This window comes from Pseudorasbora parva, chromosome 7, assembly GCF_024679245.1.
Source record: "Pseudorasbora parva isolate DD20220531a chromosome 7, ASM2467924v1, whole genome shotgun sequence".
Taxonomy (NCBI): Eukaryota; Metazoa; Chordata; class Actinopteri; order Cypriniformes; family Gobionidae; genus Pseudorasbora; species Pseudorasbora parva.
In genome coordinates this window covers 44408618-44425416 of record NC_090178.1, presented here as the reverse complement: position 1 = coordinate 44425416, position 16799 = coordinate 44408618, and the positions used below count along the sequence as shown (strand labels likewise).

The following is a 16799-nucleotide window of genomic DNA, read 5'->3' as shown; positions in this document are numbered from 1 at the left end:
TCTAAGACATTCATTTTCATTCACCTTTTTAATTTGTAAGCTATGTGCAGCTTTATTAATAACTTTGATTTTAGAATGTTTAGTATATTTGATTAGTTTATTATAATTATAATATTATTTGTAAAATTAAACTAAGTTCAAAAAAATGAATTGAATCTCGGCATATAGTCTGTCTGGCCGCACAGGCTTGTCTATTGTTTTTGTAAATCGGTTTATCATTTTAGTGGAATCATTCCTTTTCTGTATAGCCTATGATTGTATTTAGTTTATCTCCGATCAGAGAAACGTTGCAGGTGTGACGCTGAATCCTCATGTTCTATTGTTTATGCTGCCATTTGTTATAACCCTGGAAAACTAATATTTAAATGTTTTAATGTAACTTACATACATTTCCTTTAAATCATCCTCGTGACCCTAACCCAGGGTTAAAAGTTTCTTCAATGGAAGATGAATATCTTGGATATCCCAAATTAGACATGGCACCTTTAAACATGTCCCGTCCTTGACATTAAACATCATTAGTTCTCACATTAGGTCATGAAGGCATTTTTTATGACAAAGGTCTGACATTTTGTATTTATGTTTGTTTTTTAGACCTGGAACCGATGATAATACTGACCTCACAGGTGCATCAGATCATCATGAGTAATATGACCGTCTGTACTCCACACGCGTAAGGTTTATTTTTATACTATTGTATATTCTGTCCTCGAACCCTAAACCTACACATCACAGAAAACCTTCAGCATTTTTACATTTTCAAAAAACTTCATTTAGTGTGATTTATAAGATCATAAGTCTTATCAATCCCCCCCAACACACACACACACACACACAAAATTTAAAGCAGGTGAATGTTTATTTAAAAGGAATACAAGCTGTATCTGAATTGACAGTAAATGCATATATACAGATAATCATTAGAGTGACTATATAAAAAAGACAGTACATTTTATAAACTTGTCCTTAAAAGACTATTAGCATAGATTACTACACCATTTAATGGCTAAAGGATGTTAGAAGAAAAGTAAACCTTGTCTAAAACTAAGCAAAGAAAAAGACTAAACAATAACTCATTGCTTAAAATGTAATAAAAGTAAAATATGAAATGCAATTTTTTTTTTTTTTTATTAAAGTGTTTGTGCTGCCTTCAAATTTTACGTTTAGTCAACTTGAAATTCGAGATAAGTGACAACTTAGATATTTGAGCTGACAACTTGAAATGTTAAGGCATCACGAACACGAGCACAATTTGTTTTACAGTTATGAGAGGCTGCTGAATGGAAGGAAAGTGTACTGGTCACTGCAAAACATACGTTTGTTTTAATAGTCATGGCAGTTTCATATGCTGTCCTACCCAACCAATGTAAGATTTGCAACCGTCACGTCCACAATCATCTTGATTTGTGCTGGCACATTATCAGAAGTAGTCATTAATAAGTTGAGCAAAATGTTCTGTCAATTGCTTTGACAAGATAGGCCAACTGCGGTGTATTGGGGTTGCTATTGCTAATGCTAATGCTATTTCACGCATTCTGACTTATTTACTGTTAAAGAGTTGATTCTCGTGCTTAACATGGCCATAATTTCAACAAAAAATAAATAAATAGTTGGAGTATTTCTGTGGCAAATCCACTTCTTCGGGATTCAAACAAGTTTTGGACAAGTATGGCACTGTATGAAGTTTAAAAAAGGCGGAATTCCTTGAATGGGCACTTACTTTCCTCAGATAAAGTACACGCACGCACGCACGCCCGCATGTTTGTTTTTATGACATATGGGGACATTCCATAGGCGTAATAGTTTTTATACTGTACAAACCGTATTTTCTATCCCCCTACACTGCCCCTGCCCCTAAACCTACCCATCACAGGAGACATTCTGCATTTTTACTTTCTCAAAAAAAATCATCCTGTATTCCACAAGCTCGGCTGTTTTCAGAAAGAATCAGTATAGCATATCTGTCTTTTATAAATATAATAAAACTAAAGACTCTGGAGATATGAAGGATGCAATACTACTCTACAGGTACTCAAGATTAACATGAGACTGGCAGAAATTGTGTGTGTTACCCTTTAAAGCAGAGGTGCCCAATCCCGCTCCTGGAGGTCGCTACGGAGTTCAGGCCGAACCCTGATCATACGTCTGTGATTATCAAGTGCTCCTAAAGAGCTTCACTACCAGGTTCAGGTTTGATCAGGACTGGAGCTGCACTGGAGAGGAAGGCTGACCTCCAGGAGCATGATTGGGCACCCTTGATCTAAAGTATTCGCCTGTCTGACCACGCACACTAAAAAATGCGGGGTTAAAAACAACCTAAGTTGGGTTGAAAATGGACAAACCCAGAAATTGGGTTGTTTGATTAGGTCCATTTACTGGGTTCAAACAACCCAATTTCTGGGTTTGTCCATTTTCAACTCAACTTAGGTTGTTTTAAAAAATGTGTGTACTGTGCTCGATTAACTGAGAATTCTTACAGCTCTTGAGGCTGTTCTCCTTGTCGTTTTGCTTCTATTGCTCTCCCCTTTTTGTAAGACGCTTTGGATAAAAGCATCTGCTAAATGATTAAAGGGGGGGTGAAATGCTGTTTCATGCATACTGAGCTTTTTACACTGTTAAAGACTTGGATTCCCATCCTAAACATAGACAAAGTTTCAAAAACTAATGTTGGACGTTTGATGGAGTATTTCTGTGTTAAAAATACTCCTTCCGGTTTCTCACAAGTTTCGGAGAGTTTTTTTCGAGTATGGGTCTACTTGACGTTAATAGAGCGGAAGGTCCTTGTATGGGCCGTACGGGCTCTTCTCCCGGTAGGGTGCGCGCGCGTGTGACTAGAGCGAGAGAGGAAATGCACGCCCATAAACACTCAGATGCAGATCCTGTCCTCCGTGAACACTTATGACGCGCCGCGCTCCACTTTATTCCTATGGGTGACGTCGAGCGACTTCAACGCTTCAGCACAGCATTCTGGGAAGGCAGCGCTGCATTTGAACCGATTTGAACGCAGAAATGACGGGAAGCTTCACAGCATCGCTTCAGTCGCGTCGCAAAGTGGATCTCCACGGTCACTGCTGTCACAGGACTTCACCAAATCATACCAAAGAAGTGTGTTTTTGACGGAGCGGTCCCAGCGATAAAGGTTCGGTCCTGCTTTGGAAGCAGCCGGTGAGTAAAACTGCTTCAAATGTCTGTGCTGTCGGCTCGTCGCGTGAGTAAACATCAGTAAACGACACGATCGCGTGCTTCGTCATTCAAATGCGCTAACGGTTACTCCATTGTTGTTCTCTGTATAACGTTACACTAGTCTGACGTGCAAAACCGTTTTGCTTCCTACTGCTAAGGTTTAGTCACATACAATAGTCCATAAACCGAATCATGTCCTCATAAACTGCGAGTAAACACACACAAATGTGGAGAGGCCACTAAATACAGTCCATACCACAGAGACGGACGTCCTGCTGCTGCTGTTTCTCCTGTTCAATTTATTTCAGCCTCCGAATCTGATTCTGGATCATATATCTATTAGCTGAGATAGATGGGTTTCTCCACGCTTGAGAACGTCAACGCTTTGTTCGCGATCGTCATTCTTTAGCTCCGCCCACTCGATACGCCTCCAGGCGCTGTTTTTTTCCGGAAAGACTCGGTACAGCCCATATTTCTTTTATAAATATAATAAAACCAAAGACTTTTCGGAGATAAGAAGGATATAATGCTACTCTACAGGTACTCAAGATTGACATGAGATTGACTGAAACTGAGGGTTTCACCCCCCCTTTAAATCTAAATGTAAATGTTTTAACCCAGCATTTTTTTGGAGTGCATCCATGCAGGAAAAATCCTGAAAATTATTTTTAATAAACTTGTTCAAATGAGATTGGCAATTTGTTATTTTTTGTTATTATTTATATTTTGTTGCACAATTTTTCTACATGGGTGGCTTTTTGTCTTTGGCGTATTTCTCTCTGAATTCATTCAATTCCTCTGCTTGTTTTCGGGCCTCATCTTCATATTTCTTCTTCATTTCTTTCATCCTGTTTTTATACTCGTCCTCCATCTCTTTTCGTTCTCGCTCCTCCTGTTCTCGTCTGGTTTTATCTTCTCTCTTTCTCTTCTCCTTCTCCTCTTCGCGCTCTCGTTCGAACTCTTCTTCGAGCTTATTCAGTTTCTCTCTTTCTTCTTCCCTTCTCTTCCTCTCCTCTTCCCCTCTTTTATCCCACTCCTCTTTCCACGATTTGTCCCATTCCTGTTTTTGTTTTCTCATCTCTATTTTGCTGTTCTCATACTCTTTCTCTATTCTCTCTCTTTCATTACACTCCTTCTCAATCCTCTCCTTCGCCTTTTCTTCTCTTTCTCTTTTGTCTTGCTCAAATTCCTCTATCATTTTCTTTTGTTTCAGCTCCCATTCTCTCCTCTCCTCTGCAAGTCTTTTCTGGTATTCTTCCTCGAGTTCTCTCTTCAGTCGCTCTTTGTGAAGTTCCTCCATTTCTCTTCTCTCTCTAAATTCCCGGTCTCTCGTTTCTCTTACTTCCTCAAATTTCATTTGTTTCTCTACTAATTTTTGCCATTCCATTTCCCATCGCGCCTTTATATTCTCCACTTCAATTATTCTTTGCTCTTCAGCTTTTTGTCTTTTTTTCTTCTCCTCCTCTTCTTGCTCATCTCTTTTCTTAAGTTCATTAAGTAAGAACTCGTTCTTGATTTCGAGTTGTTCCTCTCTTACTTTCCTCTCTCTCTCTGTTCTGTAATTCCTCTCTCCATCTCTGCTAACTCCTCCTTCTGTTTGTCTAAGACAACGCAGTACAAGTTGGTTATTTCTCTTCATCTCCTCCTTTTTTCGAAATATTTTGGCAGCATCTGGTTCTTTGAACATCTCATTGGTGTAACATCCTCCTCCATTTTCCTCCACCATTCTGTTGATTTTCTCCAGCAAGACAACAACTTGATTAGATTTGTCTTCTCTTGTATTGTCAATGACATGGTATCTTCCCCTAAAATCTCTGATCAGCTTCTGTAATTGTGGACCAGAACTTTCCAGGTATCTCTCAATTGTCTGACCACGCAGCCGATCACCATGGGTGAATACTATGATGCTAAACATCCCAGCATTTCCCCCCAAAGTCTCTTTGATTTGATTCAGAGCTCGCATGTCATCCTTTGTTAATGTTAATATTGGGTATGTTTCGATTATTCTAAGCACCAGCAGGAACACATGAGGTCCGGGAGAGAGGAGAGAGATGCAATTCAGAATATCTTCCTTCACTTCAACATTTGACTGCGTTGTGCCAGATACGCCTGGAGTATCAACAACAGCTACTGGAGTTCCATTAACAAACCCCTCTTCTTTCTGACACAAGAATGTCACCGAACCAAATGGATTGCAATATGAACTAAATGCTTCTTTGTTGAGTATTGTGTTTCCTGTAGCACTTTTTCCATATCCAGTTATGCCAACAAGCGCAATTCTCAGGCAGTTTGTGCTTGATCTCTCACTCTCATTCTCAGCTGGGGTGGGGAGAGAAGAAAAGTGACCAATGACCTCAAAAATATGCATAAAAATGAACCATAGCACAGCTTTAACGGAAATACACAAAAGCTTAATTATTATGGTAAGAGTGTATTTTTCCAACAGTTTCCACCCCAAGCAACAAATGCTGTATGTCAAGAGTGTTAAATGAATGTTGGGCGAATGTTTGAGCAAAGAACAGGGGCTAGTTGCATAAAGCTTAGCCACTATGTTAAAACTGTAGTGTCTTAAGCACTAATTTGTCCAACTAGCAATTAGTAAAAATGTAGTCAAATTGAACCAATCTACCATTTTATGTAACAGATTTTAAAAAGTTAGGACCAGTCTTAAAGAAAAAAATGAGATGACTTACTTTTAAGACTAGTCTAAGTGGTTCATGCAACCGACCCCTGGTCTCATGATAAGTAGCTTACTTACTCTTTACATCGGTGCTCTGATCTGAAGGTTTCAGGCGTGACAAAAACTGTTGTTTCGTGTTATAGCCTGGAGGAGAAAATGCAGAGTCATTAAAAGTATGTTTATAGTATTAAAAATCACATTGAACACATATGAAGAGTGAGGCCCCTTTTACACGATGGGAAAACGCAGATATTTCCCTGCGTTTTGGCCTGTCATTTACATGAAAACGCAGTTTTTTCCCCCCAGAAAACGATTATTTCTAAAAACCAAAGTGGAGATTTCTGAAAACGCCGGTTACGTGTTGCCGTGTGAAAAGGACACAACATCACAACATCACATTATGTGCCAGAAAATGCTTACGTCATGCGAGCGCCCTATGTTTAATGTTTGTTTGAGCATGGATGCTGTTAAGGTGCTACTCATTTATACTTTTGTGCACACACTTTTAACTCCACTTCTCTGTCTAACCACACAAACGAACCTCACATGTCTGTTGTTTTGAAAGGAACAGTCGCTCGTGCAATTCGTTGTTGTCGATTTTGAGGATTCTGATTGGCTTGCATGGCTTTATCCTTTATCCCTACGCTGCCACTGTCATAAAACAGAAGCAGATTCAAACGTGAGTGAAATCAAATAGATATTTATTTCTCAGAACACAGTTAGTAGATACAAGGGAGGTCAGATGTGTTGGCAGGCTCCTTCTCTTAACACTGTAGTGAATACAAGATAGGTCAGACGATGTAGGCAGGCTTTGATCCGGGTGAGGCAGGGACTCAATGGGCAACCAGATCCGGGAGCTGATCCACCACGGTGAGAACATCCACAGACACGAACAGGCTCCACACAAACAGCAAACACCGGATGAAACGGGAGGAGAACAGGACAGGACCACGGAACAACACCAAACGATTTGACAAACACAGGGTGGTTAGCAAGCCAATATGTAGACCGGGTAATCAAGTGCAGCAGGTGGTGGTGATGATCTGATGAACTGGTAATCAGAAACCACGCCTCACACTCACACTCCACACACACAGACACACACACACACACACACAGACAGAATGAACCAGTGAATTCATGAACCGCGACAGCCACCCATGTTTGGCATAGTAATGATGGCGCCTGATGGCGTATTTATGCGGGTTGATGTAAACGACAACTTTTTTGAAAACGATGTTGTGTGCACGATGTTATTTTTGAAAACGGAGGGGAGGAAATATTTGTTTCTCTAAATACCCGGCTATGTGTAAACGTGGCCTGAATTTTGAGCAAATCCTGTGTTACACCTGCTTTTACATTCATCCTAGACAGATGAGCAAAAAATGTGTCTATGCAGGAGATGAACATATGCGCCTTTAAGCGGGTGCACAACATGCATACACTGCTTATTACACAGCACACAAACATTTTTAAATATGAAAAATTAAAGGATTCAAATGTAAAGATTATTATTGTGTACATAAATATAAAAAAGCCTACATATTATATGTTTAGGGAGCTTTGGTGGAAACCGGCTAGGCCTGTAGATGATCCGTTTCCTCGCTAGAGCGATCAGTTTTTTCTCTCAAATTCTGCCATGTAAAAAGCGAATCTTTGCAACTGGCTTTTAAAGGGAATGGGAGATGAGACTCCTTTATTGCACATTACGCCCAAAAGACATGACTCATTACGAGACTAGGTACAAACCTTTTAGACCATAGAATAAGTCCATTCGTGACATTTCCTCAATACTACATATTCCATGCTCGACTGATAGCGGTATTATAAAAAAACAAGCAATTGGGAACAGCAGCAGCTCAGCCACAAAGTGATAGGCCACTTAAAAGGACAAAGCAGGGTCAACGCATGCAGTGCGCAAAAGTCGCCAACAATAGTCAATAGCTACAGACCTCCAAACTTTGTGTGGCCTTCAGATGAGCTCAAGAACAGTGTGTAGAGAGCTTCATGGAATGAGTTTAAATGGCTGAGCAGCTCATCCAAGCCTCACATCACCAATGGCAATGCAAACTGTTGGATGCAGTGGTGTAAAGCACGCCGCCCCTGAACTCTAGAGCAGTGGAGACATGTTCTCTGGAGTGACCAATCACACTTCTCTGTCTGGCAATCCGATGGATGAGTCTGGGTTTGGCATTTGCCAGGAGAAAGGTACTTGCCTGAGTGCATTGTGCCAAGTGTAATGTTTGGTGGATGGGGGATTATGGTGTGGTGTTGTTTTTGCATTTTGCATTTTGCGTTGTTGCATTTGATACTATCGATCACAATATTCTTCTGAATAGAATCGAAAATTATGTTGGCGTTAGTGGAACTGCTTTGGCATGGTTTAAATCGTACTTATCTGACCGTTATCAGTTTGTAGCAGTAAATGAAGAGATGTCACACCGATCACAAGTTCAGTTTGGGGAATACCGCAAGGCTCAGTGTTAGGACCGTTGCTTTTCACCCTGTATATGCTACCATTGGGAGATATCATTAGGAAGCATGGCGTTAGTTTTCATTGTTATGCTGACGATACTCAGCTCTATATTTCCTCACGCCCTGACGAAACCTACGAATTCACAAGATTAACGGAATGCATAGCTGATATAAAAAATTGGATGAATAGTAATTTTCTGCAACTTAATTCAGATAAAACTGAATTTTTAATTATTGGACAGAAAAGCTCCACAAGTAGTAACCGAGAATACTGTCTAACACTTGATGACTGCTCTGTCAAGCCCTCGTCGTCAGTGAGGAACCTGGGTGTGCTCTTTGATACCAATCTTTCATTTGAAAGCCACGTTTCTAGCATCTGTAAAACCGCATTCTACCATCTTAAAAATATATCTAAATTACGGCACATGCTTTCAATGCAAAATGCTGAACAGTTAGTACATGCGTTCATGAGCTCAAGGTTAGATTATTGTAATGCTCTACTGGGTGGTTGCCCTGCTCGCTTAATAAACAATCTCCAACTGGTCCAAAATGCAGCAGCTCGAGTTCTTACTAGAACCAGGAAGTATGATCATTTTATTCCAGTTCTGTCAACACTGCACTGGCTCCCTATTAAACATCGCATACATTTTAAAATCTTGCTTATTACTTACAAAGCACTAAATAGTTTAGCTCCCCGGTACTTAAGCGAGCTTTTAACACATTATACTCCGTCACGTCTATTGCGGTCTCAAAACTCTGGCCAGTTGATAATACCTAGAATATCTAAATCAACTGCAGGCGTTCGATCCATTTCCTATTTAGCTCCTAAACTCTGGAATAGTCTTCCTAGCATTGTTCGGGAAGCAGACACACTCTGTCAGTTTAAATCTAGACTAAAAACGCATCTCTTTACTATGGCATATACATAGAACATTTTTAACTTTCATTATTCAAATCAATTGACTGATTGTTAGGCTGCATTAACTAGGTCAGCCGGAACCGGGAACACTTCCCATAACACCTGATGTACTCGTTACATCATAAAAAGAGTGGCATCTACGCTAATGTTAGTCTCTCTGTTTATCCCGAGGTTTATCCCGGATACAGGCTGTGTCCGGATCGGATGGTGGACCTGCCTGGACATGACCAGCTCATCCTGGAGTGTCTGCTGAGCCGTGTCAAATGGTGTCTCCTCCGAATTTGCCTCACCGGCACGACATGCTCAAAACCCGTCTTCGGCGCAATAATTCCGATCTTTCATGTATTCATACTCTTGTGTAATCGACGCCCCATCCTAAATAAATCTGTCTCTTCCGTGATACCCTGAAAATTTTGAATAATCCGATCTAATATGATTTCCGACCTGTAAGGTTGCCAGAATAATAATCTTACACGGTGTGTTAATAGGCCAGAGGAGAACTGGCACCCCGACTGAGTCTGGTTTCTCCCAAGGTTTATTTTTCTCCATCATGCCCTGATGGAGTTTTGGTTCCTTGCCACCGTTGCCTTTGGCTTGGCTTGCTCAGTTGGGGACACTAAAATTATGATCTAAGTTATTCAACTTATTATACAAATAAAATGTATGAATTAGGTCTTATTTAATTCTATAAACTATAATACTGATCTGCCAACATTGTCGCTCTATGATAAATTAAAATAAGCTGATATCATCACTGTTTTCTCCAGTACGACTGTACAGCCAAATCTAATTTTGTCGCAATATTATCCTGTTTGACACTGTGAAGCTGCTTTGACACAATCGTGATTGTAAAAGCGCTATATAAATAAAGTTGATTGATTGATTGATTGTTTTTCAGGGGTTGGGCTTGGCCCCTTAGTTGCAGTGAAAGGAACTCTTAATGCTTCAGCATACCAAGACATTCTGGACAATTTCATGCTCTTTTTTGGAGTTTACATAATTGTGATATAAACTCATAAACTCACAATTGCAATTATAAAGTCAGAATTTCATGAGTTCATTTCTCATGAGAGCAATTCTAAATGTATAACGCAAATGTGAAACTCCAACAATAAGTTATATTTTTGAGATTTGCCAAGTAACTGTTTGATTATTTATCTTTGATATATAAATAAACGTCTATAACTAAACTTTACTTTTACCACCTTTTTTACTTCTGCAATAATCTGTGAAGTGTTCCCTTTAAAAAGTTACTAAAGTTAAGTCTGTGCTCTGAGGTATTCGAGATTTTTAACAATTTAAGTTGGGAAGTCATTTTTAAGTCTTTGCTTAAAAAGTGGGACAGTTGTTAACGATTCTGATTCTTATTGGTGAGTTTATTGGAGTTGATGCAGGCAGGGATAGACTTGCATAGACTTGTGCGTAGAGAAAAGAATGCGTGCTCTGTGGGCGTGGCGTGACCGCATTAGCAGATAATGAGTCAAATTGACCCACAAACAGCAAGATTGTGTAAAATTTCTGTATGCACATCAGCATGTTGAAACTTTGCATGCATGTTCATGACTAAATGAAAACACAACATTTCAAGAAAAACAACAGGTTTAGTTGTACTTCAGATTTGTCTTTTTCTGAAATAAGTAATGATAGCTAATTTTTACAATAGGCCTATGTGGATGACAAAATCATTTTCTGTATTGAAAAGTGGGGAAAGGCTCCTGTTTAGCTTTATATGGTAGTAAAAAGCTTAAATAACAAAATTTAACCAAGAAATGTAATTTGTATCTGTAGTTGCCTCAGAACATTCAAATATGCGCGTCGAACTGACCTGCGAACTTCACAGGCGTAATAGTCATTGTGTGTGTATGCAACACAATCTGCATTGCAATTTTGCATCCATGCTCAAATGAGAAAAAGTCACAAAATTTCAAGAAAACAAAAACAAAAAAAACATATAGGTTGACTGATATTTCCAACAGCTCAACAAATCAAATCAAGCGAGTACATAACATTTAAATAAGTTGAAACTCAGTAAACACCAAGCTAATAAAGAATATATGTATAGAAACACAACATTATTTACAAGTGTTTTTCTCCCACACTCCACACACAAAAAATGGTGCTATATAGTACTAGAAGTGGTTCTTTGGTTCGTAATCATTGGGGAACTACTTTAAGAGCTATATAGCACCAAATCTTGTTGCTTCTTCAGCGGTTCTTCGCCAGTTCTTTGGGATGACTGAGGTGCTATAGCATCATTACCATATACAGAACCTGACAATATATCACCAAAAGTGGTTCCCCTTTGATTACGAGCCAAAAACCACTTATAGTGCCATATAGCAACATGTTTTTTTTGAGTGCATAGAAAACCACTTAATGGGGTTTAATGCACCAACAGTTATATAAAAAGACAACATGTGTAATAAATTATTAACAATAAAACACAGACAGGTTTAGTGATTTGCAAAAACCAAATCTGTTCCCAGATACTCACCCTGAACACAAATTTGCTTTCTCTCGTCATATTCGGGTTCATCTGGTTTTCTGTCATTAGTATGGTGTTTACTGAGTTTGGTCTTTTCATACCACTCTCTTAATACATTAAGCCACGTTAACCACTTTTCATGTTAAACATTTTAGAATATCCCGATAAAAAGATGGGATGGATATTAGCAAAAGCATATAGTTTATCTAATTTTAAATTCATTTTTCATTTTATGGTCTTTGCACTTACTGTTTGGAGGAGGACTTCTGCTGTTTAGTCCTTGTCTTGGGATCCTTGGGATACTGTAAGATGCAGCTGTTGATTAATTATAAGGCAAGTTTAAAAAACTGGAGATATTGGTGCTGAAATGACAAGAATGTATGTACTCATGTATGTACCTGTGGCTTAATTATTTTACATTGTCAATAAAAAAAACCTTATTTAAGTAGCCTACATCAATGCTCAGGATGTGGTATATTGTTTTGATGTCGCAGGAAAGACACCACTGCACTTTTGCAAAAGATTTGCATTACATTTTTTAAGTTTCACATAAAAATTCACACCAAATGTTACTATGTGGTAAAGATAACACAAAAAAGGTTGTAGGCTACATCATAGCTTTAAATACCAATTTAAAATATGCATATATTTTGGATCATACTTACAATCCTTTTGAGACGCCATTTCAAAACGGGGTTCTCAAAGCCCTGTTTCACTTCTCAAGAAAAAAAACTAAAAAGTGAAAGTAAAAGCGTTGCTCAGCCAACCTACCGTTCTTAGTACCCTAACAATAGACTTATTATATACTGTATCTGTATTTTCTATATCAAAATGTTAACTTTAAAAATATTATTATCTTTATTATTATTATTATTATTATTATTATTATTATTATTAATATTTTATTTTTATTTTTTATTTATTTTTATTTTTTAAATTTTTACACAGGTAAAAATACAGACTTTTTCAGGATTCCCACTCTTTTTCAGCAATCATTTTCCAGGACATTTTAAATTTTACTACGCCGGGAATAAGGATCATGCCAAATATTGCTCTCTAAGTCTTTAAAGGGTGTACAATTTATTGCCATGACTTAATTGTAAAACACTTTTAACATGAGTTTACATAATTGTTTACATAACTCGCGATTGCCAGTTATAAAGTCAGAATTGTGAGATATAAACTTGCAATTCTGACTATTTAACACCGCAACACAACCGCACGTTTATATCTTGCAATTTTGGCAATTTTATAACACATCACAACTATGTAAAAAAAAAAAAAAAAAACATTTTTGAATTGTGAGATAAAAAGTTTTGCAATTACCTTTTTTTATTCAGTGGCAGAAACAAGCTTCTATAGCTGATTGCCATAACTTAACTTTAATTAATCTGTTTTGAATATGAGCTCTTAATCATATATTATGACAAATGTTCGTGTTACCAGTGTCAATATCATAGAACAACATTTTAGAACAATTTTAATGTTTTGTTTAACTATTTGAATAACTATTTACGTAATATATGTATTATGGGTAACAAAGGAAAAAGAAATATACAATGAATTAGTGGAGAAAAAAATAAAAAACATTCACACATAAATGAAATAAGGGAGAGAATAATTACATAACCATGCACGGATCTCACCAGTGTGCACTACACATGAATTAGGAGTCAATGTAAATCAGACAGTAAACATTTCCAAATGAACTGCAGGCTACTTATGGATCCTTATTAGCAAGAAAATGTTATTTTTCCAAGATGTTATCAAAAATTGGTTGCTTTCCTCTGATTGCATACGTGATCTTTTCTAAGGGCAGGGTTGCTGGTCTATCCACCTCTTTCCCAGCAGTAGCAATAACTATTTTTGCCAGCAACAGACCTATATCTAAAAATATTCTATGTTTCTTACTTATGTTACAGTTAGCTGGATAGATACCCAATAGGATCAATTTTGGTTCTAGAAGTAATTCTGTCTCCAAAATGTCCTCAATATACTGTTTCACTTCTCCCCAAAATTCTTTTATTTGAAAACAGTCACAGACAATGGAAGATCGTGCCCTTTTCCTTGTCACATTTTATGCAAACATCCCCAGCCCAAAGCGAGCCAGAATCTCAAACAGATAAGACCATTCCACTCTGTCAAACGCTTTTTCAGCATCAAGTGACAGTAAAGCAGTATCTGGGGCCTCCTTCTGATGGTAGAGAGTATTTAATATCCTTCTGACATTGTGGAATCCCTGTCTGCCACGGATAAACCCGTTCTGATCTCTCCCAATTATTGTAGTTATTATATCTTCGATTCTTTTTGGTAAAATCGTACAAAGAATATTCAAATCTGCATTTAGCAGGCTAATAGGTCTCCAGTTTTTGCATTTATTCGTTTTTTTTACCTGCCTTCGGGAGCAGGGTAATTAATGCTCCTCTTAAAGACAACGGGAAAGTACCATTTCAGAAGGAATCTTTAAACATTTCAAAAAATAGGGTCAACAATTTTTATAGATTTCAATTGGAAGACTGTCCGGTCCAGGCATTTTTCCTGTTTTAATACTATCAATTGCTACAGATATTTCCTCTACTGTGATGTCTTTCTCTAAATTTGTCTTAAAAATTCCTGGTATCTTGGGTATATTTATACTGTTTAAAAACACCTTAAGCTCTGAAGTGACATAATCACTTTGGAACTATAAAGACCCTTATAAAATGTCTACAAAAGTAGGATCTACAATTGTTTCTCCCTGATCGTTCAGCAGTGAGGGTATAGCCTTTTCGCTCTGTAGCTGCTTAAGACGCCACGCAAGAACCTTCCCAGGTTTTTCACCCTGACCGTAGAAGGACTGTTTAAGTCGCAGCAGACTGGCCACGGCTCTTGGTGCAGATCATTCGTTATATTGTGCTCTAAGCAGCAAAAGCTTTTGCTTTGATTCTGTTGACCTTGTTTGAAAATATTCATTTTCCATTTCCGTAATATTTGTCTCTAAATTTTTTGCCTTTTCAAAAGTCGCTCTAGCTTTAAAGCTTGTGATGCTAATAATTTGGCCTCTAATATAAGCCTTGAAGGCTTCCCATCTTGTACTTGATGAAGTTTCTGTTGTATTAATTTCAAAATACAACCTGATTTGTTCATCTAGAAAAGAGACGAAGCCAGGGTCCGTCAGCAACTTTTGTTTACAACTGTCACTAGTGATGGGACATCTAAAGCGAGGCTCCGGAGCTTGTGTCGAGCAAAAAGGGGCGTTCCAGATGAAGCCCCGATTCGAGGCTTGTATCGTTTCCGTGAAAATCACGTGACGATGACAAACGAGGCCTCGTTTTCTGTTGAATACGTCATTGCTTCATTCTGAGTATTGCTTTCGGATAAAAGTGGTTCGAAACCTCGCGCCTGTTGTGGGGTTTGCAGTAGGCATTTGTGTTGAGGTGTGGGTTGTATGTAGTAGCGATATATTGCCTAGTAGTGTCTTAATTCTGCAGATATCAAAAAGAAATCGATTCTTGAATAGGACTTTGTGTACCGGAATAACACGAAAACTTTAAAACGTCAGGGTTTTCTTCCCTCCAGATATCTATTAGGTTCAATTCTTTCATGAAGCGATATATAGTTACCCTGTTATGAATATGCGACTCTACAGCTCCAGAGCTCCTATCCTTTACTGGATCTAATGCACAGTTAAAACCTCCCGCACATTTGTGTAAATCGTGTAAATCACTACACATTTACCAGAAAGATTGGACAGAAGATTTGGACAGAAGAAAAAAGTTTTGAAAAAAAATGGGATCATCTATATTCTTTTGTTACTTTTGTTTGTGGGGTTTCCAAGCCAAGGTAATCGCTGCATTCTGCAGTTCATCAGCGCCCTCTGCTGTCATTGAACGCGCGCTTCATTCATCAGCGCGTCTCCTTCACTTGTTCATGTGCTTCTCATTTACATCTGAGCCCGTCTCCCTTTCACGCTGCATACAGCGGTGTTGAGCATTTATACGGTTGATGGGCAAAGTATTCTCGAGTGCATTATAAAAAAAATTATAATTGTTAATAAATTATTATTTACGATATTTTGAAGTGCCCGCACGATAACAATATCGTGCATATTCATTATTGTGATATATCGCATTACTGAAAATCGGCACATGTCTAGTGCATGTTCACCAAGATAATTTGCTCTTTTAGTAAGATTCCTTGAATGTTAAGGTATCGTCCAAATGTATCTTTAATAACCTTATTCACCTGAAGAGGTTTTGACTCATGCACCAAAATAGTGACACCTCTGGCCTGAGAGTTAAACGATGCAGAAAAAACCTTGCCTCTCCACCTCCTAATTCTCAAATCCTCATTGTCCATCAGGTCTGTTTCTTGAAGGAACACAATATTAGACTGCATTAATTTTATCCTATTCATGAACTATTTGGTTTTCTTAAGTTTTTGTAACCCCCTGCAGTTCAAACGCTTTTTTAAAAACAGATTTAAAACACATTAATTTCTCTTGCTTGGCTTCATCCCCCTCTTGTTTATCTTCTTTTCCTTCCTTGCCACAGATGAAACTTAAGAAGGATCCCACATGTCTATAAGGCAATGCTGAATAAAGTTGTATTTTTTTTAATTTTTGGACCAAAATGTATTGTTGATGCTTCAAAAAAGTCTAACTAACCAACTGATGTCACATATGGACTACTGTGAGGATGTTTTCATTCCCTTCTGGACGTGGACAGCAAGTGGGCAAACACTTACATTCAAAGGACAGAAAGGCCTCAGACTAAATCTAAAATATCTTAAACTGTTCTGAAGATGAACGGAGGTCTTACGGGTGTGGAACGACATTGGGGTGAGGAATTAATGAAAGAAATTTCATTTTTTGGTGAATTTACCCTTTAAGGTGCATGTAAAGGAGTGTAAATGTTAAAGTGTTAAATTATATATAAATGCAACCCAAGCTCATTGGAAATACGTGACTCTGCCTACATTTTTGCAACACCACAAATATGTACCTCCAGGTAAGTTTACCTGCACTTTTTGGGTGAAACGTCCACCGGAGGCGCTAAGTGGTAATATTTTTTCTCCAT

The 16799-nt window shown here is 38.1% G+C and overlaps 1 protein-coding gene across 1 annotated transcript; it reads right to left on the bottom strand.

Annotated features, from left to right (window-relative positions):
- Window positions 1-855: 855 nt before the first annotated feature.
- Window positions 856-12455, bottom strand: LOC137083401 (uncharacterized). The gene is made up of 4 exons (XM_067449326.1): window positions 12408-12455; window positions 11992-12057; window positions 5942-6007; window positions 856-5502 (listed from the first exon to the last, which is right to left on the bottom strand). Exons 1-4 carry the CDS (start codon window positions 12424-12426, stop codon window positions 3926-3928), a joined length of 1728 nt encoding a protein of 575 aa, XP_067305427.1. The 5' UTR covers window positions 12427-12455; the 3' UTR covers window positions 856-3925.
- Window positions 12456-16799: the final 4344 nt, after the last annotated feature.